The following is a 27,983-nucleotide window of genomic DNA, read 5'->3' as shown; positions in this document are numbered from 1 at the left end:
TGATGCCCTGGCTACTCAGATACCTATCAATCTCTGCCTTAAATACACCCAATGACTTGGCCTCCACTGCTGCCCGTGGCAACAAATTCCATAGATTCACCACCCTCTGACTAAAAAAATTTCTTCGCATTTCTGTTCTGAATGGGCGCCCTTCAATCCTTAAGTCATGCCCTCTCATACTAGACTCCTCCATCATGGGAAACAACTTTGCCACATCCACTCTGTCCATGCCTTTCAACATTCGAAATGTTTCTATGAGGTCTCCCCTCATTCTTCTAAACTCCAAGGAATACAGTCCAAGAGCGGACAAACGTTCCTCATATGTTAACCCTCTCATTCCCGGAGTCATTCTAGTGAATCTTCTCTGTACCCTCTCCAACGTCAGCACATCCTTTCTTAAATAAGGAGACCAAAACTGCCCACAGTACTCCAAGTGAGGTCTCACCAGCGCCTTATAGAGCCTCAACATCACATCCCTGCTCCTATACTCTATTCCTCTAGAAATGAATGCCAACATTGCATTTGCTGCCTTCACTACTGACTCAACCTGGAGGTTAACTTTAAGGGTATCCTGTACAAGGACTCCCAAGTCCTGTTGCATCTCAGAACTTTGAATTCTTTTCCCATTTAAATAATAGTCTGCCCGTTTATTTTTTCTGCCAAAGTGCATAACCGTACACTTTCCAACATTGTACTTCATTTGCCACTTCTCTGCCCATTCTTCCAATCTATCCAAGTCTCTCTGCAGACTCTCCGTTTCCTCAGCACTACCGACCCCTCCACCTATCTTCGTATCGTCAGCAAACTTAGCCACAAAGCCAACTATTCCATAATCCAAATCGTTGATGTACAATGTAAAAAGAAGCGGCCCCAACACTGATCCCTGTGGAACACCACTGGTAACCGGCAGTCAACCAGAATAGGATCCCTTTATTCCCACTCTCTGTTTCCTGCCAATCAGCCAACGCTCTATCCACGTATGTAAGTAACTTTCCTGTAATTCCATGGGCTCTTGTTAAGGAACCTCATGTGTGGCACCTTGTCAAAGGCCTTCTGAAAATCCAAATATACAACATCCACTGCATCTCCCTTGTCTAGCCTACTGGTAATTTCCTCAAAAAATTGTACTAGGTTTGACAGGCAGGATTTTCCTTTAAGGAATCCATGCTGAGTTCTGCCTATCTTGTCATATGCCTCCAGGTACTCTGTAACCTCATCCATGACAATCGACTCCAACAACTTCCCAACCACTGATGTCAAGCTAACAGGTCTATAATTTCCTTTTTGCTTCCTTGCCCCCTTCTTAAATAGCGGAGTGACATTGGCAATCTTCCAGTCTTCTGGAACCATGCCAGAATCTATCGACTTTTCAAAGATCATTGCTAATGCCTCCACAATCTCCACAGCTACTTCCTTCAGAACCCGAGGGTGCATTCCATCTGGTCCAGGAGATTTATCTACCTTTAGCCTATTCAGCTTCCTGAGTACTTTCTGTGTCGTAATAAAAAGGATCTTGGCGATTGTAGGGATGACTTACAACGGATTGAAAAGCTTGAGCATTTAGACATTAAGAAAGAGGATGTGCTGGAGCTTTTGGAAAGCACCAAGTTGGATAGGTCTCTGGGACCAGATGAGATATACCCCAGGCTACTGTGGAAGGTGAGGGAGGAGATTGCTGAGCCTCTGGCAACGATCTTTGCATCATCAGTGGGGAAGGGAGAGGTTCCGGAGGATTGGAGGTTTGCGGATGTTGTTCCCTTATTCAAGAAAGGGAGTAGACCAGGAAATCGTAGACCAGTAAGTGGTTGATAAATTGATGGAGAAAATCCTGAGAGGCAGGATTTATGAACATTTGGAGAAGCATAATATGATTGGGAATAGTTAGCATGGGTTTGTCAAAGAGAGGTCATCCCTTATGGCCCTGATTTGAATTTTTTGAGGATGTGACTAAACACATTGATGAAAGTAGAGCAGTAGTTGTAGTGCATATGGATTTTAGCAAGGCATTTGATAAGGTACCCCATGCAAAGCTTATTGAGGAAGTAAGGAGGCATGGGATCCAAGGGGACATTGCTTTGTGGATCCAGAACTGGCTTGCCCACAGGAGGGATCTGTTCTGGGACCCCTTCTCTTTGTGATTGTTATAAATAACCTGGATGAGGAGATGGAGGGATGGGTGGCACAAAGGTAGGGGGGTGTTGTGGGTAGTGTGGAGGGCTGTCAGAAGTTACAGCGGGACATAGGATGCAAAACTGGGCTGAGAAGTAGCAGATGGAGTTCAACCCAGATAAGTGTGAGGTGGTTCATTTTGGTTGGTCAATTATAATGGCAGAGTATAGTATTAACGGTAAGACTCTTGGCAGTGTGAAGGATCAGAGGGATCTTGGGGTCTGAGTCCATAGGACACTGAAAGCTGCTGCGCAGATTGACTGTGTAGTTAAGAAGAGATACGGTGTATTGGCCTTCATAAACTGTGGGATTGAGTTCAAGAGCTGTGAGGTAATGTTACAGCTATATAGGACCCTCATCAGACCCCACTTGGAGTACTGTGCTCAGTTCTGGTCACCTCACTACAAGAAGGATGTGTAAACTATAGAAAGGGTGCATAGGAGATTTACAAGGATGTTGCCTGGATTGGGGATCATACCTTATGAGAATCAGTTGACTGAACTTGGCCTTTTCTTCTTGGAGTGACATAGGTGACCTGATAGAGGTGTATAAGATGATGAAAAGCATTGATGGTGTGGATAGTCGGAGGCTTTTTCCTGGGGCTGAAATGGCTAACACAAGAGGACAGAGTTTTAAGGTGCTTGGAAGTAGGTACAGAGGAGATGTCGGGGGTAAGTTTTTTACGTAGAGATTGGTGAGTGCGTGGAATGGGCTGCCAGCGATGGTGGTGGAGGTAGATACAATAGGGTCTTTTAAGATGCTCCTGGATAGGTACATGGAGCTCAAAAAAATAGAGGGCTGTGGGTAACCCTAGGTAATCTCTGAAGTACGTACATGTTCGGCACAGCATTGTGGACTGAAGGGCCTGTATTGTGTTGTAGGTTTTGAAAAGCACAGTTTAATTAGGAACAGTCAATGTGAATTTGTTAAGGGAAGGTTCTTTCTGACTATCTTGATTTGAACTTTTTTTAAGGTGATTTCAAGGAGCAATTGGCAATAATTTAGTCTACAGGACTAAAGCATGACTTTTGCAAGGGGCCCAAATGTCAGGCTGATCAAAGAAATGAAAGAGAAATGGTAGCAAATTGGATGCATAATTGGCTTAGTGGGACATAACAAAGATAATGGATGGCTAGTGTTTTGCAGGTAGGTTGTCAGGCATGTTCCCTGAGGTAGGTACCTGACACCTTGTTTGAACAGATATGAACAATTTTGACATGTATGTACGGTCATGATTCTAAAACTTCATTTGATACAAAAATTAGCTGTTTAACTAAAAGTAAATAGAAATCTTTGGGCTGCTTGATCAGTCAGGAAAAATGTCACCATTGAAGTTATTTCGAAGAAGTATAAGATAATACATTTGGAAAAATGCAACAAGGTAGTGAAATACAATAAATCGGATATTGAGTGTGGTGGAGGAACAAAGAGACCTTGAAGTTTATGTCCATTAATCCTTAAAGGTTGCAGGACAGATCAATAGGCAAGATGTATTATTTCCTTTACTAGTTGAAGTGTAGAATATAACAGATTTTTTCCCCTCGAAATATAATACTACTTAGACGACAACTTTATTAAGTTTATTTCTGGTCACCATATATTGGGCAAAATGTGATTCTGTTGAAGAGAAAAAAATCTTTTCAGCAGACTGGAAGAGTTTATTATAAGGAAAGGAAAGTGGCTGGAGTATTTTTTTTAGAACGAAGTAAGTTGGGAAGATGCTTATACAAGTGTAAGAGCAGTGATTGGTGGGGTATGGACCTGGTACTGGAAGGAAGAACTTGTTTCAATGGTTCTTTTTCAACTGATAACAGATAGGATGGTTTGAATGGGCATTTCTGTGTCATGGTATTTAAATGAATCTATAAGAGAACAAATTTTATAAGATCAAATGTTTAGTGAATATAAAGCTACTAAATGGAACATTAAATAGAGTGAAAGTGACATTTATGTGTGCATCTCGAAAATTAATTTGGGTTGAGATGTTGAACGCAGCTGTTAATGTTTGTTGTCAGGGTTCACAAATCATTTGATATGTTTAAATGGAATCAAACTACCAGTGCTTTGAAGTTTTTGATATCATTTGGCTGTACAGCATGGAGAAAAATATTTGGTTTGGAATTTTATTTAACTCTTTCTGCACTGTGCTATACTGTTTTGATCCTCTACCAGTTTGTAAAATGCACAAACAAAAAAATGGCTTAAGACCATTTGTGAATATGGGCTGATTATAATAAACTAATATTTAAATACTGATCACCTTTGATTTGAGTTAATCTTTCAGATTTAATACTTGCTGAATTTTTTTTTGTAGTTAATTTGCTCTTATTGCAACTATTTACTTAAGTGATATCAACAGTGCTATTAAAGGGCTTATTTTAAAGGGTAATGTGTTCAGTTGAGAAAATTTATATAGGGATCACCTGTAATGTTGGTCATCCAGTTTAAAAACAAATTCATGACTTGTAGGGCTGAATTTGCTTGAAAACCAAGGGCATTCGTCTGCAAGACTGAATTATGAAGCAGCTGTCTTCACATACTGTACTGCTCAACACGCTTATTGCGCAAAAGTTTTGCGTTTTAAAAATTAAAATCTATGATTAGTGGCAGTAGAACAGAAATCAGTGGGTTCTGTTTCTGTTCGTTTAAATCAATTTCTAAAGTATTTTAACAAACCTTCCAGGTGATTTCCCTTAATTATAAAATTCATATTGTGTTTAATAATATTGTTGACGTAGTGGATAAATAGGTTTTTCTGATATGATTAGAAAACAAAGACTAGGTAATTTTATTCTCAGTTTTGTTTGATTAATAAAGAATAGGGATGTTTAACGTGGTTTTCATTTTGCTTAGGTTCAGGAAGTCGGAAATTTGAGCAAATTGCACAGCCCTGATCTCTCTCCAATAATGTTGGTATAGAAGTTGTGGTTGTACTTAGGTGTCACACAACAACATCAAGTTAACCTCTGATAGTTCTTGATTTTAAATAGTTAGTTTAGATTCGTTATTTCAGATGTTTAAAGAAATGTACAGTACATTCAGATATGATCATGTACATGAGTGCTCAAAATAAACTTTTATCTCTTTAACTTTCATCTTAGAAATAAAATTTAATTATTATTTTTTGCCTTAATGGTGTTATTTGAGGGGGATAAATTATTACAAGTATTTAATAATGTGTAGAATCTTTGTATGCTTTGTATGCTCTGTCGTTAAAAGCAACATTAAAATGTCAGCTTAGACTATATACTTTAGACACAGTGTAAGTTTTAATATCTACAGGTTCTTTCTTTGGATAAATGTCTTCTAAGCTTGAGTTCCCAAATTCAAAGAGAAATAGTGTCGAAGCATGAATCTAGATATTTAAGAAGAAATAGAGGCAAAATTAGAGTGATTTGGTGCACTTGTGACATATGCCTGTTTCTAGTCTTAAATTTATTTTTACCTTTGCAGTTTTAATCAAGCGGGAACATACTGATGAGATAGAATTACCCACTATTCCTACTCTTCCGTTGTCTGTTGCGCACACTGCTAATATATCTGGTCTACATCAAGTTGGATCTCAGCTGCCTTCCTCGGATAGTGGACACCATGAAAATTTGACATCTGTTTCACAGAGGAACCTTGGACCTCCTCTGCAGCAAACTTACACATCGATGATTTCTTCACCAGTAACATGTTTGCCACATCTGCCAACAAGAAGCATTAGTCCAGGTTCTGAATGCCCTGTTATAACTCCCCTGGGGCATCAGTCTTTCCCAAAACCAGCTCCACCTATTGGTCCTCCTTACCAGCCTATGCAATCTAACATGATATATAATGGACAATCAGGTCTTCCCATAAATTCGGTTTCTAGCCATGTATATGAGAGAATATCTTATCAGCCTGATGTAGCTGGTCCACTTCAAATTAACATGGGATGTCATCAAATGCAACAAATGTACTGTTCTCCAAATCCAGGCCCAGGTTCATCACCATCTCCAACAGCAGCGCATCCTTTGGGACATTCATCACATTCTGGACAATCCTCACCACAGCTGCACAATACAAGTTTAGCCAGCCTTTCAGGACCCCCTCCATTGACACATCACAATGTATGTAATCCATCCCCATTTTCAACACCAGAGAGAGCTTCGTTGAATATTAAACAAGAGCCAGAGGATAATGAGCTACCTTTCCAGACTATTGGACTGCAGGATATAACACTTGATGATGGTAAGTAATCCAACTTAGTTTAAACGCTTATTCTTTGAAAGAATATTGTTACCAAAGAAATGGTATACAAATTTAGAAAAGGTACGAGTACTCATCCTAATAAGTTTTCACTTTACTACTACTACTAAGCTCTTGCACTTCATTAAAATTGTGCTTTTAATGCATTTCTTTAAGAAGAATCTGCATTGTAGGTAACCATTAATAGAAAAAATATTTCTTTTGCCATCAAATTTTTCTCAATCCTATCTTACAAAATGCTAATTATCTTACAATTTAAGATAATTGTTTAATTTTTTTACTGACTGAACTGCCTAAAAGTTCAAGTGTTAAACCTCATGCTAAGGATCCCACATGATGCGAATGTCAGCAAGGACATGATTGCTGGTTCAGAAAAGAAGTCTGAAAACAGAAACTGTTTCAGAAATAGGTAAGACAATAACTATGCAGCAGAGAAAATATACTCTTTTCATTCAGCAGCAATGTGTTGAATACTTTTTAGAGATTAGCATTCTGCTGAGGGCCAGATCAGTGGCATTCAAGTTTGGCGAGCAAGTTAAGTACAGGAGGTCTAGGTACGATCTCTGGTGAGCCATTTCATGTGAAGTGCAATTCGGGACCAAACTTGTATTACTGAAGGATGCTCAACAGCTGTGGCAGGGTTTGAATGCTATCACCTCCTACTCAGTTAAACCAAGCAGCATAGGTGATAACAAGGCTTTGCTCCCAGCTAAGCTCAATGCCTTTTATGCTCACTTTGACCATCAAAACATAGAGGCATCTTCCCAAACACCCACAGTCCCCGATGACTGTGATTTCAGTCTCTGAGGCATCCTTCAGGAAGTTGAACCCATGGCAAGCACCTGGCTCAGGCAGGGTTACTGACTGAGTAGTAAAGTAGGCTTCAATTACACTGGTGTCTAAGAAGAATGTGGTAACCTGGCCCAATGACTATTGTCCGATGGCACTTAAATCCACAGTGATGAGGTGCTTTGAGAAGTTGGTGATGAAATAGATCAACTCCTGCCTGAGAAGCGACTTGTATCTACTCTAATCTGCCTACAGTTACAACAGGTCATTAGCTCTTCACTCAATCCTGGAACAACTGAACAGACATCAGGATGCTCTTCATTGACTACAGCTTGGAATTCAATACTATCACTTCCTCAAAACTAACAATAAGCTTCAATTTCTAGGCTTCAGTACCTTCTTGTGCAATTAGGTACTCTATTTCCTCACTTTCAGAACCAAGTCAGTTTCAGATTGGCAACAGCATGTCTTCCACAATCCCCCTCAGCACAAATGCACTACAAGGCTATGTGCTTAGCCCCTTGCTCTACTCACTTTACTCACTTAATACTTATAACTGTGAGGCTAAGCATAGCTGCAATGCCATATTTAAGTTTGCTGATGACACCACTGTTGTTGACTGAATCAAGGGTGGTGATGAATCAGCATAGAGGAGGGAGATAGAAAATCTGGCTGAGTGGTGACACAACAACCTCTCACCCAAGGGGATGATTGTTGACTTCAGGAGGAGGAAACCAGAAGTAATTGAGCCAGTCCTCATCGGGGGGGGGGGTGCGTTGGTGGTGGTGGAATCAGACGTGGATAGGACTGGGAACTTTCAATTCCTCTATATTATAATTTCAAAGGGCCCAGGACACAAGTTCAGTTGTGATGAAAGCATGGCATTGCCTCTACTTTCTTAGATAGTTGTGCAGATTTGGCACATCATCTCAAACTTTGACACTCTTCTATAAATGTGTGGTGGAGTGCATTTTGACTGGTTGTATCACAGCCTGGCATGGAAACACCAATACCCTTGAACGGATACAGCCCAGTCCATCACGGGTAAAGCCTTCCCCACCATTGAGCACATCCACACGGAATGCTGTCACAGGAATTATCATCAAGGACCCCCACCATTCAGTCCATGCTCTCTTCTCACTGCTGCCATCAGGAAGGAAGTACAGGAGCTTCAGGACCCACACCATCAGGTTCAGGAAAAATTATTATCCCTCAACCATCAGGCTATTGAACCAAAGGTGATAATTTCACACAACTTCACCCGCTCATCACTGAACTGTTCCCATTGAACTGAACTCACTTTCAATGACTCTTCATCTCATGTTCTCTATCTATTGCTTATCTATTTATTTTTCTCCCTTTATATTTTCACAGTTTGTTTATTTTTGCACATTGGTTGTTTGTCCTGTTGGTTGAGTTCTTCCATTGATTCTATTACATTTCCTGTATTTAGTCATAGTCATACTTTATTGATCGTGGGGGAAATTGGTATTTGTTACAGTTGCACCATAAATAATAAATAGTAATAGAACCATAAATAGTTAAATAGTAATATGTAAGTTATGCCAGTAAATTATGAAATAAGTCCAGGACCAGCTTATTGGCTCAGGATGTCTGACCCTCCAAGGGAGGAGTTGTAAAGTTTGATGGCCGCAGGCAGGAATGACTTCCTATGATGCTCTGTGTTGCATCTCGGTGGAATGAGTCTCTGGCTGAATGTACTCCTGTGCCCACCCAGTACATTATGTAGTGGATGGGAGACATTAACCAAGATGGCATGCAACTTGGACAGCATCCTCTTTTCAGACACCACCGTGAGAGAGTCCAGTTCCATCCCCACAACATCACTGACCTTACGAATGAGTTTGTTGATCCTGTTGGTGTCTGCTACCCTCAGCCTGTTGCCCTAGCACACAACAGCAAACATGATATCACTGGCCACCACAGACTCGTAGAACATCCTCAGCATCGTCCGGCAGATGTTAAAGGACCTCAGTCTCCTCAGGAAATAGAGACGGCTCTGACCCTTCTTGTAGACAGCCCCAGTATTCTTTGACCAGTCCAGTTTATTGTCAATTCGTATCCCCAGGTATTTGTAATCATCCACCATGTCCACACTGACCCCCTGGATGGAAACAGGGGTCACCGGTACCTTAGCTCTCCTCAGTTCTACCACCAGCTCCTTAGTCTTTTTCACATTAAGCTGCAGATAATTCTGCTCACACCATATCTTGTGTTGACTGTGTATGCCACAAGAAAATGAATCTTGTGGTTGCATGTGGTGAAATAGGCATTCTTTGATAATAAATTTATTTTGAACTTTGAACCTTGTAGTTTTAAACAAGAACGGAGGTGTGGAAAGGTGGGGCAGGGAATAAAAGAAAGAAAAGGGCATGATAACATGAGAAGAAAAGGAATAGAATGACAGCATGGTTAAGAAGCAATAAATAGAACAATGGGTTTAGAATAGTTGTAATTGTTAATGGTGGAACTATTAATAGCACCTGCTTTCCAAACAAATGAAAGGCATTGTTTATTATATCAGGATTGATTTTATCAACAGCTGCTTATGCTGTTTCTAATCACTGCAGAATTGTCCCTTAATTAAAGATTTTTTAAAGAATTTTTTTAGCATGCATCTATGTTGAAATGCCATGAGTAAATTTGGGCATTCTAATGTTACAATGAGAGCAGCTTTCTTTTACTAATATTCCTCTACGTTTTTCCTGAAGCTAACTTTTAAAGTCTTTTTGTTTTCAACAGCTCTTTCTTTACTGTGAAAGAAAAGAATGTTATTTCCTTCTTTGTTAAAACTATTATATTGTCTCATCCTTCAGTTCTTGAATATAATCTTGGAGAAAATTAGGTTTATACCAGTCACACTAAATTCTCTCTCGCCTACATTTACTAACCTTAGAGGTTTAAGGTTGGGCAATAGGAAGTTCTAAAATATTCCACAAGGTCAGTCATCCTTGAACTGGAAATTTTGTTAGAACAGAAATTGAAGTTGACCTCTGGAAATGTAGTTACAAAATGCACAGCCATTAACTATATACATGACACATGTTCAGGAGCAATTTCTTTTTTGATGTCGATCACCCAGTTACGTAAAGCTTGTGAAGGAACTCTGATTCATCTAAAGATTAAAGATTTTTAAAAGATTGGCTTTGTTTGTCACATGTATATCAAAACATAAAGTGAAATGTGTCATTTTGGGTCAACGACCAGAATAATCGGGGGATTGTGCTGAGGCAGCCTGCAAGTGTCACCACACTATGTCTGTGGAATGCGGGAGGAAACCGGAGGAACCCCACGTGGTCATAAGAGAATGTACAAACACCTTGCAGACAGCAGCAGAAATTCGAACCCTGATTGGTGATTGCTGTCTATGTAACGTGATTGTACTATGCTGCCATCCTGCCCACCACTGAGCTTCACCACTAAACCCAGTGGGCTGAATTGAGCTGGCTGCAGCAAAATTGCTGATGTTGAGCAGTTCTCATGTAGGTAAGTCTGGTCTTATTCTTGACTATGCTGAGTGACAGATCCTGAAAAGAAATCTGACAGTTTCTGTTTTGAACACAGCTACTACGCAGCCCTTCAAAAGTTTGTCATCCACTTGAGCACAGAAGTTTCTCCCCATCTCTGTACCAAACAGCCTACCTCTTAATTCTGAAATGTGTGTCAAATACTCAATGCAGCCTGGAAATAGCCTCTGAAACTCCTAAGATTTTTTTTTATGTCCCAATGATATCTCCTCTTATTTTTCTAAACTTGAGAGAATACATCCCTAGCCTACTTAATCTTTCTTCATAACAATCCTGCTAAACCTGGGACCAATCTGGAATCTTTGCTGCACTCCCTTAAAGGTAAAAACATCCTTTGGTTAGGGAACCATAACTACATAATACATCAAGTGTAGTCTTATGAAGCCACTGTACAATTTCAATAGTACCTCTTTCTCCTATATTCTAATCCCAGTAAAATATACCATTTGTCCTTTTAATTGCTTGTTGCATCTGCACTTTGGTTTTAAATGACTTGTGTACAAACTTGTGTCTGTTCACACATTGACACTACCCTTTTGTGTTATGGGTACATCAAAGTGGATGACCTTCCATTTTTCTGCCATGTTCTCATCTATGTCTCTTTGAAGGCTCTTTACATTGACCCTCGCTGCTCATAAACCCATCTGACTTAGCATTGTCAGCAAATGTGGAACTATAACACAATTATTCTTCAGATGCTGAAAATCCAGAGTGACACACAGAAAATACTGGAGAAACTCAGCAGGTCAGGCAGCATCTATGGAAATGAATAAATAGTCAACGTTTCGGGCTGAAACACTTCTTCAGGAAATAACATGTTTGGACCTTTCAGTCAAAACATTCGATTTAATGGTGAAAAGCCAGTGGGCCATGTAACCCTCAATTCCCTGATCTTTCAAAAATGTATCTGGTTCCTCAGGTAATTCTAATGATTTAGCCTCCTCAACTCTTACATGTTAGAGATTTCCAAGCATTCACTACCTGGAGCTCAAGCTGCTGCAGGTGGAAACACTTCCTACATGTGATTATGTAGAAAACTGGATGTATCCTTGATTTCACACTCAGCAGAGCTGCCTTGCAATGCCACACCCTTGGTAATAATTTTGAAAAGCCATATGTGTATGGGAACAGAATCACCTCTCACCGAATTAACTTGCAACAGTATCAAAGTAGCAGTATTATATTTCTCCCATTGACCCCATTCACCAATACTTGTACTCTGAAGATCAGTGTTTTCTAATGCTGCATTCAGCAGTTTTCATCAGCCATGAAGAAAAGTTTATTTTGGCTCTGCGTTCTGCTTGGAGACGGATAGGGACCACAGGTGGCTAGGTCTGGATGACTGCTGAAAACTGCTAGAAACACAGCAATATAAGTATTGTTTCACTTTTAGGAGCATCCCTGTTGCCAAACAAATTATCAAGGAAACATTCTTCCTGACAGCGTATTTGAATTAAAATTAAACTTTTTGGTTTTGGGATTCATAAATATTTAAGAACTATTAATATTTCTTTACCAAAGCAATTATTATTTAAACAAAAGATTTTGATTACAATGAGAGTAAATTCAGTACTCTCCAACAATTTAAAATTTATCATTGAGGAGGTTGCTTTGTGGCACATCAATGAAAATACGTTGGTTGCAAATTGTGCATGGATATACTTTGCAATATGTTTTTGTTTTAATCTGTTTTGAATCCTTGTAAGAATATAATTAGCACACACCCATAGTTCTGTAGAGGTGTAAGCTGCCTTGAATTCTGCACTCTTTTCGTGATGTTTCCACAATGATGATTGTTAAAGACATTTTAGATTATTAACCCGGTCTGAAAAAGGGTAAGATGTTAGATATCCAGGTCAAAATCAAGTCTTAATGCCACACATCAGTTAGTTTGCTTTTATTGCCCTGCTAGATACAACCTTAAAAAACATCAACAAATGGTTGGTTACCCCTTTTATTAATCCATATCGTATTATTTTCCAAGTGCATAGTCTGCAGCATTTTTTTCTCTACTACTAATGTGCGTTTGAGCTGGTTTTATAAGACTGTCTCTTAAATACAGATTGGGTAGTGAGAGCACAACAATAATATAGGTTCAGCTCAGACTGATATATAATTTGATAGAGCAACTTGGAAGGTAATTTTATTACCAAAACTGAATGCTCTTTTTGGTAGAAATCACAGAGGAAGGAAGTACTTTTTGAATTGTCTTTCAATTCATATACTGCAGCCACAATGAAAGAGTATATGACTTTTTAGCAGAATTTGAATAAGTTAAGTGCTGAGTATGGTTGTGGTAAAGGACTTGCATTTTCTCTGCATTGCAAATTTCATCTGACTTTGGTGAATCTTTAATACATAGTCTTGAGAGGTATTGAGCTTTATTAGTGCAGTTAATATTTGATTATATTCCTGACCACTTCTGTGGATTCAGTCAGTAACTCTTATTACAGGGTTCTCAGCATATACTCTACATGGTGACAACCTGTCAGGTTTGATATCTGGGGACTTGGCAACAGAATGTTAGAATGCAAGGGAGTATCTTGTTTTTAAAAGAACATCATCTGGTGCCTGTTAACATAATTGTGCAGGCCTGCAACAGAACCTATGCAGGTTTTATTATTGATGAATCAACTAGTTGAAGATGCTTTCCCAGAGAACCCCTGCATGAACTTCGGATGTGCACGACCATCTTGTTTTGCAGGATACAACTCAGCTACTAGGTCCCCATAGTCTTTGGTCTACATAGTCTTGTAAGAGTTCCTTGGTACTACATTGTTTAATATTATTTGATGTAGAACGTTTTTTTCCCCCCTGTGATTAGCTAGTTAGCAGATAATGGAATTCTGCACAAGTTTTGTTGACCAGAGAAAAGACCAATACTTCAAGTTCCAGAGAATGCTTTATATATTTTAGAAGTGAAACTGCAGAAGTCCTAAACGGGGAAGGGAAACTTTGGCAGCTATATAAAATATCTTTGGCTTGTGCTGCTTTGGTTATTATTTAAAAGTTCAATCATATTGTATCTCATTCAGATTTTATTTTGGTTTACAGTCAGAGTATCTAATCCAACTTGAAAAGACTATTGATCCACATATAATATTTCAAAAATCTAGTTTTTCAGAATAGTATGAGCACACTTTCAGATTCAGTAGAACTCTGTTCTGTTGGTTTTGATTATAGACATTTTTTAATCCATTAGTATTACCCTTTTATTTTAAAATAACGCACCAGAACAACAAAATGATGAACTTGTAATACAGGATGACATACTTGGCAAATAATGAAGTGTGCAATAGACAAGAGCTAATGTATCTATAACCGAATAATCTCTTCAGTGCTCAGCAGTCCTGCTATATTTTGTATCAAATGGGAGTGGACAAATAAACTGCTACCCAGGAGCACTTAACATTGATGGAGACCAGTACATTAGTGCTGAGGTAAAGCTGAAGCATTTTATATACATCGTCAGCCTAAAGTAGTGCATTGACCTTCCCATAGTTCCCACTAACATGGAAACCAGTCTTTGACGAAAACAATTCCTTTCTTTGGTATCAGTAAGCTAAGGACACAGCAGAGGTAATGATGTGTGATGTGTTTCTTGTCAGGCAGTTCCAATGCAGCTGCAGTGATAATCTACATAGTAATGTAAAAAGTTGCCTAGGAATTTGCTAATATGGCAAATTATTTTCTGTTTTCTCTCTGTCTTCAGGAATGCAATGAAATATATTAACAGTGCTACCAAGCTGTGTTAATTAGCTGATAAGCTGCTATCTGCCAAATTTGGGTTTCACCAGGTCCTCTTTGCAGACTTCTTCTGGAGCAGGTGTGACCTGTACAAAAGGGACAGGTTGCACTTGAATCTGAGGGGGACCAATATTCTTGTGGGCAGGTTTACTAGAGCTGTTGAGAGTGGTTTAAACTAACATGGCAGGGTGCTAGGAACCAGCATGGTGGAGCTGAGGATGAGCCAGCAGGTTTAGAAGTAGATGATGGTTGTAACATGATCGTAAGGAAGGACAAGCCAATGATTGGGTACAAATGCAGACAGAAGAAAGAGTTGAATTGTACCACAGAAGTAAAATTCAAAAGAACAAAGAATGCAAGACTTAAGTGCGGTATTTAAATGTGCGTAACGTTCAGAATAAGGTGGACAAGGTCGTGGCACAATTAGAGATTGGTTGGTATGATGTTGTGGACATCACTAGTTGTGGCTGAAAGAAAGTCACAGTTGGGAACTCAACATCAAAGTATATTCTATGTATTGAAAGGAAGGCATAGGCGGTGGTGTGGCTCTTGGTAAGAGTTGGAATTACATCTTTAGAAAGAGGTGACATAGGGTCAGAGAATGTTGAATCTTTGTGTAAGGGTTTAAAAAAAAACACAATGGGAATCATAAATAGGCCTCAAAGTAGTAGCCAAGATGTGGAGTTGAGATTGCAGAGGGAGCTGGAAAAGCCATGTAATAAGGGTAATGTTATAGTCGTAATGGAGGACTTCAATATGCAATCAGATTGGGAAAATCAAGTTGGTGTTGGATCGTAAGCGAGGGAAGTTGTTGAATACCTCTGAGATGGCTTTTTAGAGCAGCTTGTGCTCAAACCTACTCAGGGAAGGGCTATCCTAGATTGGGTGTTGTATAATAACCCACATCTTTTTGGGGAGCTAAACGTAAAGGACCCCCTTGGGAGGTAGTGGTCATAACGATTGAAATTGTACTACAATTTGAGAGGGAGAAACATAAGTCCCATGTATCAGTATTGCAATGGAATAAAAGGAATTACAGAGGCATGAGGGAGGAGTTTGCCCGGGTGGATTGGAGGAGGATACTGGCGGGGATGACAGCAGAGTAAAGGTGGCTGAAATTTCTTGGAATAGTTTACAAGGCACAGGATAGATAAGTTCTGTAGAAGAAGTTGTTCTCGACAGGCAGTGGTAAGCAATTGTCGCTGACAAGGGAAGTTAAGGACTGCATAAAAGCCATGGAAAGAGCACATAAGGTAGCAAATGTGAGTAGGAAGTTGGATGATTGGGAAGTTTTTAAAATCGAACAAAAGGTAACTAAAAAAGCTACAAGATACTAAAAGTTTTTTCAGTTATATAAAGAGTAAAAGTGAGTTGAGAGTTGATATTGGACCACAGGAAATGATGCCGGTGAGGTAGCAATGGGGGACAAAGAAATAACAGATGAACCTGATGGGTACTTTGCATCTGTCTTCTTGGTTGAAGACACTGGCAGTGTGTCAGAGGTCTGTGAGTCTCAGGGAGCAGGAGTGAGTGCCATTGCAATTACAAAGGGGGAAGTGCTAGGAAAACTCAAAGGTCTTAAGGTGGATAAATCACCTGGACCAGATGGACTACATCCCAGTTCTGAGAGAAATTGCTGAAGAGGTAACGGATGCGTTGGTAATGATCTTTTAAGGATCACTGGATTCTGGCATGGTCTCAGAGATCTGGAAGATTGTAAATGTCACTCCACCCTTTAAGAAGGAAGAAAGGCAAAAGAAAGGAAATTACAAGCCAGTTAGCCTAACCTCAGTGGTTGGGAAAGTGTTGGAGTCTATTATTAAGGATGGGGTTTTGGGGTACTTGGAGACTAATGATAAAATAAGTCAAAGTCAGCATGGTTTCTGTAAAGGGAAATCTTGCCTGACAAATCTGTTATGAGTTCTTCAAGGAAGTAACAAGCAGGGTGGACAAAAGAGGAGCAGTAGATGTCATTTACATGGATTTTTAAATGGCATTTGATAAGGTGCCACACATGAGGCTGCTTAACAATATAAAATCCTATGGCGTTACAGAAAAGATATTGGCATGGATAGTGGAATGGCTGGCAGGCAGGAGGCAGTGAGTGGGAATAAGGGGGGCCTTTCCTGGTTGGCTGCCAGTGACTAGTGCTGTTCCTCGGGGATCAATGGGACCACTATTTTTCAAATTGTTTGTCAGTGATTTGGATAATGGAATTGATGGCTTTGTGGCAAAGTTTGTGGATGATATGAAAATAGGTGGAGGGGTGGGTAGTGCTGAGGAAGCAATGTGATTACAACAGGGCTTAGACAAATTGGAAGAATGGGCAAAAAAGGATGTGTTGTCATTTGAGAGAATCCAGAGGAGGTTCATGGAATGAAGGGGTTAACATATGAGGAGTGTTTGGCAGCTTTGGGCCTGTGCTCACTGGAATTTAGAAGAATGCGTGGGGATCTCATTGAAACCTACAGAATGTTGAATGGACTAGATAGGGTGGATTTGGAGAGGATAGAACATAGAGTAGTACAGCACAGTACAGGCCCTTCAGCCCACAATGTTGTGCTGACCCTCAAACCCTGCCTCCCATATAAGCCTCCACCTTAAATTCCTCCATATACCTGTCTAGTAGTCTCTTAAACTTCACCAGTGTATCTGCCTCCACCACTGACTCAGGCAGTGCGTTCCACGCACCAACCACTCTCTGAGTAGAAAACCTTCCTCTAATATCCTCCTTGAACTTCCCATCCCTTACCTCTTGTATTAAGGATGTTTCCTATGGTGGGGTACCTAGAACTGGAGGACACAGTCTCAAAATTGAGGGGTGATCTTTTAGAACAGAGATAAGGAGGATTTTTTTTTTAGCCAGAGAGGAGTGAATCTGTGGAATTCTCTGCCACAGACTGCGGTGGAGGCCAAGTGTCTGGGTATAGTTAAGTTGGAAGTTAATAGTTTCCTGACCGGTCAGGGCATCAAAAGACATGGTAAGAAGGCAGGTGTATGGGGTTGAGTGGGATCTGGGATCAGCCATGATGGAATGGCAGAGCAGACTCGATGGGTGGAATAGCCTAATTCTGCTCCTATGTCTTATGGTCTTGTGCTCTAGACTGCATTATAGCCCTGGTTCAAACACAGACAAAATAAGAGCTCTGAATTCTTGAGGTGAATTGAGAGTAACCTCATTTGACAACAGCAGCATTTGACCCCATGGTATCAAAGGTCAGCTATTAAGTTAAAATCAATGACAGTTTAGAAAGCTTTCCATTGACTGTCGTCATAGTGCAAAGTAAGATGCTACTAGTTGTTGGAGGGCACTGCTGGAATTCAGGAGAATGAGAGGGGCTGTAATAGAAACACAAAATTATGAAAGGGTTAGATAAGATAAAGACAGGTAAGTTGTTTCCACTGGTGTGTGAGACTAGAACTAGGGGACATAACCTCAAGACTCTGGGACTATATTTAGGATGGAGATGAAGGGAAACTGCTTTTCGCAGAGAGTAGTCAATCGGTGGAATTCTCTGCCCAGGGAAGCAGTCGAGGCTGCCTCATTAAATACAATTAAGATACAGTTCCTCCAGCATCTTGTGTGAGTTGTTAAGATACAGTTAGGTAGAATTTTGTATTTGCAGGGGAATTAAGGGTTATGGGGAAAATGCAGTAGATGAAGCAATGGTCCTCGGCCATATCATCCAAGGTCTTATTGATGGCAGAGCAGGCTTGATGGGTCAGATGGCCTACTCCTGCTCCTATTTATGTTCTTACGTCCTTAGCCATTTTGTGTACATCTACTTCACTTGCGGCCTACCTACTATCAGAAGTGAGGATTTTAACCATAGTACTCAATTGGTTTTGCAACTTGTAATGTGGCAGTCTGTGCCTGTATGCTGCAAGACCTGGAAATCACTCAGAGAGTTGATGGTAATGGTAACAATTACAGCACATGCTGGGCAATGATCATTACCAGCAAGAGAAAGATTTTGAACACTTCCTCAGAACATTTAATACTTTTCACCTGCCTGAGTGAATGCAGCTCCCACAAATGTAAGGAGTGATGACAAGAGAGCCTTGGATAACCTGAGTGGTCCTAAATCTAGTCAAGGAAAAAAGGGAAACAAAAATGAAGTTCATGAAGCTAAAGTCAGACTGGCCCTGGAATATAAAGGGAGCAGTAAATTGCTCAAGCAGGTGATCAGTAAGGCTGAAAAAGGTCATGAAATGTCCTTGACAACCAGGGTCAAGTATAATCCTGAGGTTTTTTACTCTTAATTTTAAGAAAGAGGATGTTTAAGAAGAGAGTAGGTTCACTCAAGGAAGGAACTTGTGCTTGGAATCAAAGCAAGTGTTTGAGATATTATATGAGTATGCTATGTTTGCATTTACTGAGGAGAAGAAATCGGAGGACAGTGAAAGCAGAAGGATGTGATCATGTTTTGGGACATTTTGAGATTAAGGAGAAGATAGTTCTGGGTCTTGTGTAAAACATTAAGTTAGAGAAGTCCTCAGGGTCTGATGGCATATGTCCCAGAATATTGAAAGGAGTAATTGAGGAAACTTTTGGGGCTTTGACAGGGATTTTTGTGTCCTCCCTAGAAACGAGATTGGAGAGTAGCAAATATTGTTCAAGAAAGGAAATAAGGACAGTTATAATTTCGGATAATTATAAGCCAGTAAGCCTCACGTGAGTGGTATGAAGCAATTGGAGGGACTGAAGGATAGGATTTGTGTACGTTTGAAAAGATATGTCTTGCTTAAGGACAGTCGACATGGCTTTATGCAGTTTTTTGAGAAAGTGACAATGGTGCTTGATGAGAGTAAAGCTGTGAATGTTACCTACATGGACGTTAATAAAGAACTTTAATAATGTTCCTCATGATAGGTTAATTCAGAAGATAAGGATACATGGGGCCCAGGATAAAATGCAAGTTTGCATTCTGAGTTTGCTTGCCTATAGAAGATAGAGTAGTGGTAGAAGACTCGTATTCTGGATGGTGGTACATGACCAGTGGTGGCCTGCAAGGATTGGTGGAAGGACCTCTGTTGTTTGTGATACATACCAATGACTTGGATGAAAACTTAGATGGAGTTGCGGACAGTGTAAAGGACTGATCAGTTACAGATATGGCCAGAGAAATTCAGTTTGAGCTTAATACAGGCAGTTGTGAGGTGGTCAAGTGGAAGGAAAGGGATACAATTAATGGTAGGTGTTTTAAAGGCATTGAAGGATAGGGGGATTGTGGGGTTCAATAGTTGGCTATGCTAGTGCCTAAGTTGGTCAAGATGATGTATAGAATACTTGTCTTCATTGGTAGGGGTGTTGAGTGTAAGTGTAAAGAAGTCATGCTGCAGCTATATTAACGTTTCATCAGACCACATTTGGAGTATTGTATGCAGTTCCGGTTACCCTGTTATAGGAAAGATGTAGAGATTGTAGGAAAGATGCAGAGATTGTAGGAAAGATGCTGAAGACGTTTATCAGGATGCTGCCTGGATTAGCAAGTATGAGCTATAAAGACAGTTTGGACAAACTTTAGTTGCTCTCCATAGAGTGTCAAAGACTAAGGAGAGGCTTAATAGAGGGTTGTAAAATGATGAAAGGAGTAGAAAAGGCACACAGTCAGAATCTGTTCCCCAGGGTAGAAATGGGGAAGCATCAGAGGACATGATTTTGAAGTTAAATGAGGAAGTATTAAGAACAACATGGGCTCAAGTTTTTTTTTAACACAGTGATGGATGCCTAGAATGGTTACCAGCTTAGTAGTAGAATCAGACTGTGTTTTAGAGGCTGTGTAAGAGGCTTTTAGATAAACACGTGAATATAAAGGGAATGGATGCAGTGGATGATAACCAACAGGAGGATTTTTACTATAAATTGGATTCAAGATTGGTGTAACATTGTGACCAAAATAGTATGTCCAGTGCTCTGCTGTTCTATATCAGAACAAGAAACTACCATTCATGGTGAAACAATTTACCTATGATGACAATCCGGAGCCAGAGTTAGCTTCTCATGATGAAGTGGGGTGTAGTGCAAGAGAGAGATGGATGTTTGGTGGTCAGGAAGATGAATATTATATTAGAGCTCAGTGCGTATAGATGTTCTGGTAACAGTGAGGGCTCCAACATCTGCTGGCTCTCTTTCTCTACCACTTGGTAGGACCAAGACAGCAGATACATGTGAACAACAGTGCTTACAATTTCTTCACCAATTTGTACATCATCCTCATGGAAGTATGCAGCTTGCCTTTATTGTTCTGGTTCTCATGATACATGCTTCACCACATAAACTGCAGCAGTTCAAGCAGTTGGCTCATTATTGGCTTAGACTATTAGAGATGGCAAATACATGCCACCTGTAATTGCTATCTCATCCCATCAAAGAGTGGAAAAGAAGCTAGTCACAAAATAATCTGCAGATGCTGTTGTCAAAGGAACACTCACAATGTGCTGGAGGAACTCAGCAGGTCAGTCAGCATCAGTTGAAAAGATTAGTCGATGTTTTGGGCAGAAACCCTTCGTCAGGACTGAAGGAAGAACTTTGGGGAGGGTTTGAAGAATGTTGAAAAAAACAGTAATTTGAAAGACAAATGGATGGGGGAGGAGAAGCAGGGAGGTGATTGGCAGGAGAACAACGCGCAGTAGTAGAAGGAGGTGGAACTATGAGGGAGGTGATGTGAAATAGGGATAGAGGAAGGGAGGGGGAGGGAATTACCGGAAGTTGGAGAATTCTATGTTCATACCAAGGGGCTGGAGACTACCTAGAGGGTATATGAGGTGTTGCTCCTCCAACCTGAGTTTAGCCTCATCATGGCAGTAGAGGAGGCCATGTATGGACTTATCTGAATGGGAATGGGAAGCAGTGTTGAAGTGGGTGGCTACCGGGAGATCAGGCTAGAAATTGATTTACTGTAGAATTCACGTGCATTATTCTACAAACGTTTGTAATATGAACAATTATTTTAAAAGATCGTTTTATTTAAATGGATCTTGCTATAGTGTGACTACCCTTTTACCAGATGAATAGAGTAAGAACCTTCAAACTAAGTTGGTGGAGCAACAAATATTAGTCTTTCGACAAAATAACGCCTTTCATGCTTCTTTCTTCTATTTTTTTTGCAAGTTTTTTTTATGTTGGTATTACTTTATACTTACTACAGCACAAGAAGTTGATTGGTCCAGCCCAACAGAGCAGCCACATTTCTTCTCTCATTTCCTTGCGTCCCTGCAATTTATTCTCTTCACTACTTACCTACATTAAAGGGTAATTTACAGTAGCCAAATGAACCACTGGAAACTCTTTTGAATGTGGATAAAAAGCCCACCAGCCAGCAGAAGCCCACTCAAGCACCAGGAGAATATACAAACTCAGCATCAGGATTAAAACTGGATGCAGGAGCAATGAGGCGACACTGTTAGCTGCCAATTCACTATATATTTCTATGTTCTATATTTTTCAGGTTATAAAGTATTTTCTGAGTGGCAAATGTTATATTATGTCCATGCTGTAGAAATAATCAAAAAGTTGACTTACTTCAAATGATCCTATATGCACAGACTTGCATAATCACGAAGTTCCTTTATCTACCAAATGTTTCTTGATCCACCTAGTCCAAAAAGATTGCAGCTGTTGCTCAGCTATAAGAATAATCTGGGCTAATTATAGGTGAAGGCTGCTGCTGTGGTGAAAGTTGACACCATGCCACTTACAGGTTCCACTCAGCCACAAACATATCTAAATATACTTCACTGAATAATCTGGTGCAGCCACAGGGAATCTCTGCATACCCATAACCGTTAAAATGGGGCATGTAGGTGACAAACTAGGCAATTTATATCAAGGTTTGTGCTTAAGGTTCCTTGAGTCTTACTATTAATCTATTTAAATATTTTGTAAGGCTAAATTGGTTTTGGAATTCACTGGACTTCCCCTGGGAATAACTAAGTCTAAACAACAGAAGCTGGTGTAACAAAATTAAAGCAATTAACCTGCTCCTGCTAAATGGAATACAGGCAGTGTAGCAATTTTATGCTGCATCTCATTTGTGTGACTGCAGTACCTCCAGCACCAACTCCACTCTCTGCCTACTGGATGAGTCAATAGGCAGCAAATCATGAGTGGCTGTAATGTGAGCCCGCATTGCTTAAAGCAAATCAACATCTCCTAAAGAGATGTAGTATTGTGGCAGAAACTAGGACTAGCAGGTATTCTGCAAGCAAAGTTGACTTTCGAATTAGTGAAGAATTATTCAGCTAGGTAAGAGGCTGGGATTTTAGGTTTTTAGACCTTGACTGCATGTACCAGGATTCCTGCTTCAGAGCTTTATCTGCTTTGCTTTGAAGTTCACTGACCTGTCACAAAGTAATCAAGGTCAGTGAATGTATCTTCCTTTTCGTGAATCAATTAAACATACTGACTCCCAAGGGTGTTGCTTAGTTTTCCAAATGCCTTCACTCACTAACAAATCAGGACTCAAACCCAACATTTGTATATGTTCTCCATCACATGCGCACAAGCCTAACATAGATGCAAGCCTTGTAGCCCCATTTTGAACCTTCTCCACATGCTCACCATTTGCCATGATAACCATTTAACTAAATGTGCTTCAGAACACTAATTTGTAAATTTCTTTTCCCGAATTGGCACGATTAGGTAAAATTGCTCTGAAGAGATGATTTTTGTGAGCCGTATTCCTTTGAGATATAAACTGCTGATAGTACGAAATTGGACTTCTAACTTTCCTTGCACCATGCATTGTAACAAAATCTTCTTAATCCTTTTGTCATTTAATACACCTTGAGAATTATAACATGGCATTATGATTTTACCCTTTCATCTACCAGCTCATGCTGACACTGCAAAAGGGCACAGAATTAAGCAGCAGGGGTAGATGACTCGCTGAGGAGAGGCAATCATACACAATCTCATTTCTTTTCTGGTTTCTGAAGCAGACGGTGTTGACAATGTGAAGTTTGCAATGGTTTGTCTGCAGATTTTAGAACTGGCTTATTTATACTGTTTTTGTTCAAGAAATTATTGGTTCATTTCGTCGAATTCCAAAGAAGCAAAGACCGTGAATTGCAAAAGAACTGCTTGTTCATTTAAAGCGGAATGGCTTAATGAAACATAGAAACTGCTACACTGAAAGCTCATGAGGTCAGGAACGTGTAGCTATGAACGATACAGAAACTAATGTTACCTGCGTGTGTATGACCGTGATGCAAAGGTGCTGGAGAATTTGCAAGTGGGAAGAAGTGGAGTAATATTTTGAAACTTAACTTATTAAAGATGATGTGCAAAAGCTTCAGTGAGAAAATTCTTCATTACCTGCTACAGGCCTGCTACTTACGTTTTGTGAGTGCTGATGAATAAGAGTGAAAATGATTAAACTCAGAGGAGATCGAAGTTCTTATTAAGGGTATTTTGGGCTAGCTGTTAAAATGAATACCTCAATATATAATATTCAGTGCACACATGTTGTCACTGGGCAAAAAATTGCACAGCATAAGATTTTAGTGCACACTGGTCATTACAAATTAGAGGGAACATTGCTTTGGGGTAAGGTTACTTACCAGTTCTGGATTTGGGTATTGTCTTCATCAGGGAAAATGAGATGAAAAATGATGAAAATAAAGTATTTAGTTATTAAGAAACCTAACAAAAGCCTGTTCAGTAGAAGATTTGGCAGAATTAGGATTCCATAGGTTTCAGCAAAAAAGTGATGATTATCCCCGAATGTTGACTATCTGATGAACAATATGTCATTCCATAAATAGCAACCATTCTAAATTGAAGTGCTGCCAATATGGCTCTGTGCAAAGGAGCTTGGAGGATCTCAGCAGCAGTTCAGGTCCAACTGACTAAAAGAGACGGTGTTTCCATGTAAAACTAAAAAACAATCAGAATCAGGTTTTATTATCACTAATAAGTATCGTCAAATTTCTTGTTTGTGGCAACAAAACAGTGCAATACATAAAAATACTATAAATTACAACAAGATAAAATAAAAAAATAGTGCAAAAAGAGAGCAAACTAGAGAGCTGGTGCTCATAGGGTCATGGATTGTTCACAAATGTTAGAGTGGAGGGGAAGGAGCTGTTCCTAAATCGTGACAGCATTTTTCCTCGTATGTCTGCTGACAAGCATTGGTGTTGCAGATCACCCTCACTGACAGTCAAAGCTGGCGCACCTCAAGATTGTGTGTCTAGCCCACTGCTGTGCTCTACTCCACACCTATGGCTGTATAGCTAGGTACAGCTCAAATGCCATTTATAATTTTGCTGACGATACGACTATTGTTGGCAGAATTTCAGTTGGTGCAAGAGGGTGTACAGGAGCGAGGTATATCAACTAGTTGAGTGGTGTCGCAGCAACAACACTGCACTCAACAAGTAAGACTGAAGAACTGATTGTGAACTTCATCAAGGGTAAGATGAGGGAACGTACACCAGTCCTCCTAAAGGGAGCAGAAGTAGAAAGAGTGATCAGTTTCAAGTTCCTGGGTGTCAGTATCTCTGAGGATCTAACCTGGACCCAAAATATCAATGCACCTACAAAGAAGGCATGACAACAGCTATATTTCATTAGGAATCTGAGGAAATTTGGTATGTCACCAAAAACACTTGCAAATTTCTACAAGTGTGCCATGGAGATCATTCTAACTGGCTGCATCACCATCTGGTATAGGGGGTTGGGGGATACTACACAGGATCAAAATAAGCTGCAGAGAGTCGTAAACTTAGTGAACTCTATCATGAGCACTAGCCTTCATAGTATCTAGGACATCTTCAAGGAGCAATGCCTCAAAAAGGTAATGGCCTTCATTAAGGACCCCCATCACTTAGTCATGCTTTGTTCTCATTGCTACCATCGTGGCATTATGAAGGAAGTACAGAAGCCTGAAGGCACACACTCAACGATTCCGGAACAGCACCTTCCTGTCTGCCATTCAATTTCTGTATTGGCGTTGAACCCATGAACACTACCTCACTACTTTTTTACTTTTATTTTTCCACTGCATATTTAATTTAACTATTGTTATGTATATTTATACACACACACTCTTATACTAATTGCAATTCAGTTTTTTTCTCTATTATTATGTATTGCATTGTGCTGCTGCCGCAAAGGCAACAGATTTCATGACACATGCCAGTGATCTTAAACCTGATTCTGAGCAGCGAACCAGGCCAAATCACTTTCGACCCTAAGTTGAGATGGTAAAGTTTGTAGGGAGGATGCCTTGAGTTGTTTGGGTGGTGATTCAATACCACCAGCTGTCTCTTCCATTATAATTTGCAGGCATGTTGCAATACTGAGAAAGTGCAAAGAAATATGCAAAATGAGCACAAATGGAATGGATATGGCCTACTATACTGTATTTACATATTCATAAGTTTGGTCTAGATCGTCTACGTAGGGGTTTAGCTTTGCTATGAATCTGTGCAAATATTGTGAATGTCAGTGACTGATAGTTAGTGAATTTGGATTGCAGTCCATTGGTGTTATCCTCAGATGATTCTTCATGAATAGCCTGAGGTGTGGGGGGCAGTGGAGGGATGGACTTTGTAGGTTGCTGCCTGCTGTTCTCTTTTTTTGCTCATGTTGAAAAAGTGGCAATATTTTGATGATGGGAAAGTTGTGGAGCACGGAACAGATTGCCATTTATCTTGGCCTCTATTGGGTGCCACAGTAGTTTAGTAGTTAGCTCGACACTGTTACGGTTAAGGGCATTGTGCATTTCAGAGTTCAGTTCTGGCACTGTTTTGTAAGGAGTCTCTGTCTTCCTCCCTGTGGAATGCATGGGTGCTCTAGTTTCCTCCCGGGGTCTAAAGACATACTGGGTAGTCTAATTGGTCATTGTAAGTTGCCCTGTTATTAGGTCAGAGTTAATCAGGGTTGTAGGGTTGCTGGGATGGTGTCGTGCAACTTCACTCTGTATTGGTAAATAATGCAGCATTTCTCCTGAATGATGGAAGCATTCATTCACCATGCAAACAATATGCCCCATCAGATTTTTTGTGACAGTATGACTTTTGTTATGTACATCCATCGTGCATTCTCGTTGTTTGTGCATCAGTATGTCATTAGCTGATAACATTTGTTGCTAAAGAGCCAGGATTTAGTTTCTCATGGCTTGATTGCAGATGGCATGGTGAGCCACTGCAGAATCATTGCTGCTGCCAGGATACTGTGTATAGATTTGAATGCTTACTGCTTATGATTACCTGCTGATTGGATTTTGAGGTAGTCATCCTTTCATGGAACAGTGCTGATGATTGCTGTTTGTGATTTAGATGTAATCTATGGAACTCTGCACCATAGTGCAAGTTTGCACTTGTAAAAATCCCTGGTCTACTGTCTACTGCTTTTATTTTGAAGAAATGCATGTAGTTAACTACTTTTGAGTAGAGTCCATCATTTATTGCCCTTACATAAGTTAGTGCCACTCAACGAGCTGTTGTATTTCTAGTTCTAGCTTCAAAGTCACCAGTTAGTTTGTTGCTCTTTGATCAATTTAACAGCAATGTCATCTTTGTCCTGTTCCAGTTTACATTACTAGCAAACCTTAGTGGTGATATTCAAATTGAGGCCGTTGTTTTCTCTTGAGGTTCAGGTAGAAAAAATGCTTGCTGAAGACCATTTTACTATTGAAGGTCACTTTTCCCTCCTTACTTTCAACAGCTTGACCTGCTTTGTATGCCTTCTGTTCATCCTTCCAGTCATTTTGTTCTATGAGTAAAGTACTTTTTAATGCATGCATATCAGTTTGTACGAAAACCTTAAAGTAAGTAAATTGTTTTACAGCACCTATCAGCTCTTTCCAGAATTTCAAAAAAGGCTAAAACTTGAAACATAACAACTGAAATCGGCCTACAATTAACATATAAGTGTTCACTGATTTATTTAAATAGCATTGTTTGGAAGTAGTTTCTTCCTTTGGCTTTATGTATCTTCAACTCTACGTGCAAATAAGGATGCTTGCTGAAGTGTTAACAGATCAAGATTAATGTCATAATTTTTAAAGGCAGGCTTTGCCAGTTTAGCATCTAGAAATTTGTTCTCACAACTATTGCCATTTCGAACAAAAAAGATTTGTAGCATCAAAACTTAATACTGAGTTTTAATCTGTTCTTTATGTTTCTTTAAATTGTTGCAAAGCAAATTATGATTTTGTATAGAAACTGGAATAAGCAATGTTTGCTCTCCTCCATCCCAGTGCTTTCAGCCACAATCTGAATAAATAATCAGGTTTGAAGTGATTGAAATAGCAATTGGTAGATTATTTTAAAAAGTACTAGGAATAGGAAATACAATGCATAATGGTAACATTTTGTTTTGCACAATTTCCAGTTAGTTTAAAATTTTGCAAGTTAAAATTAACGATATCATGATGTAACCTTTATCATCTACAAGAATATATACAAATACCTATTTAAAATGTTAACATTTTTGTAGAAGTGTACCTCATATAACACACTATCACTCAAAATGCTGAGCATTTC

The 27,983-nt window shown here is 39.7% G+C and overlaps 1 protein-coding gene across 2 annotated transcripts in view; it reads left to right on the top strand.

The window, feature by feature from the left end:
• Nucleotides 1-27,983, top strand: part of nfatc3a (nuclear factor of activated T cells 3a) — a 181,114-nt gene that overhangs the window by 110,969 nt on the left and 42,162 nt on the right. For both annotated transcript variants that reach the window (XM_063066830.1, XM_063066829.1), the window contains exon 9: nucleotides 5,623-6,384. In XM_063066830.1, the coding sequence (XP_062922900.1) occupies nucleotides 5,623-6,384 (762 nt within the window). The remainder of the gene's footprint in view (nucleotides 1-5,622; nucleotides 6,385-27,983) is intronic.

This window comes from Mobula hypostoma, chromosome 14 (genome assembly GCF_963921235.1).
Source record: "Mobula hypostoma chromosome 14, sMobHyp1.1, whole genome shotgun sequence".
In the NCBI taxonomy this organism is placed as follows: Eukaryota; Metazoa; Chordata; class Chondrichthyes; order Myliobatiformes; family Myliobatidae; genus Mobula; species Mobula hypostoma.
Note: the sequence above shows the minus strand (reverse complement) of the source record. Positions and strands in the feature narration are given on the sequence as shown.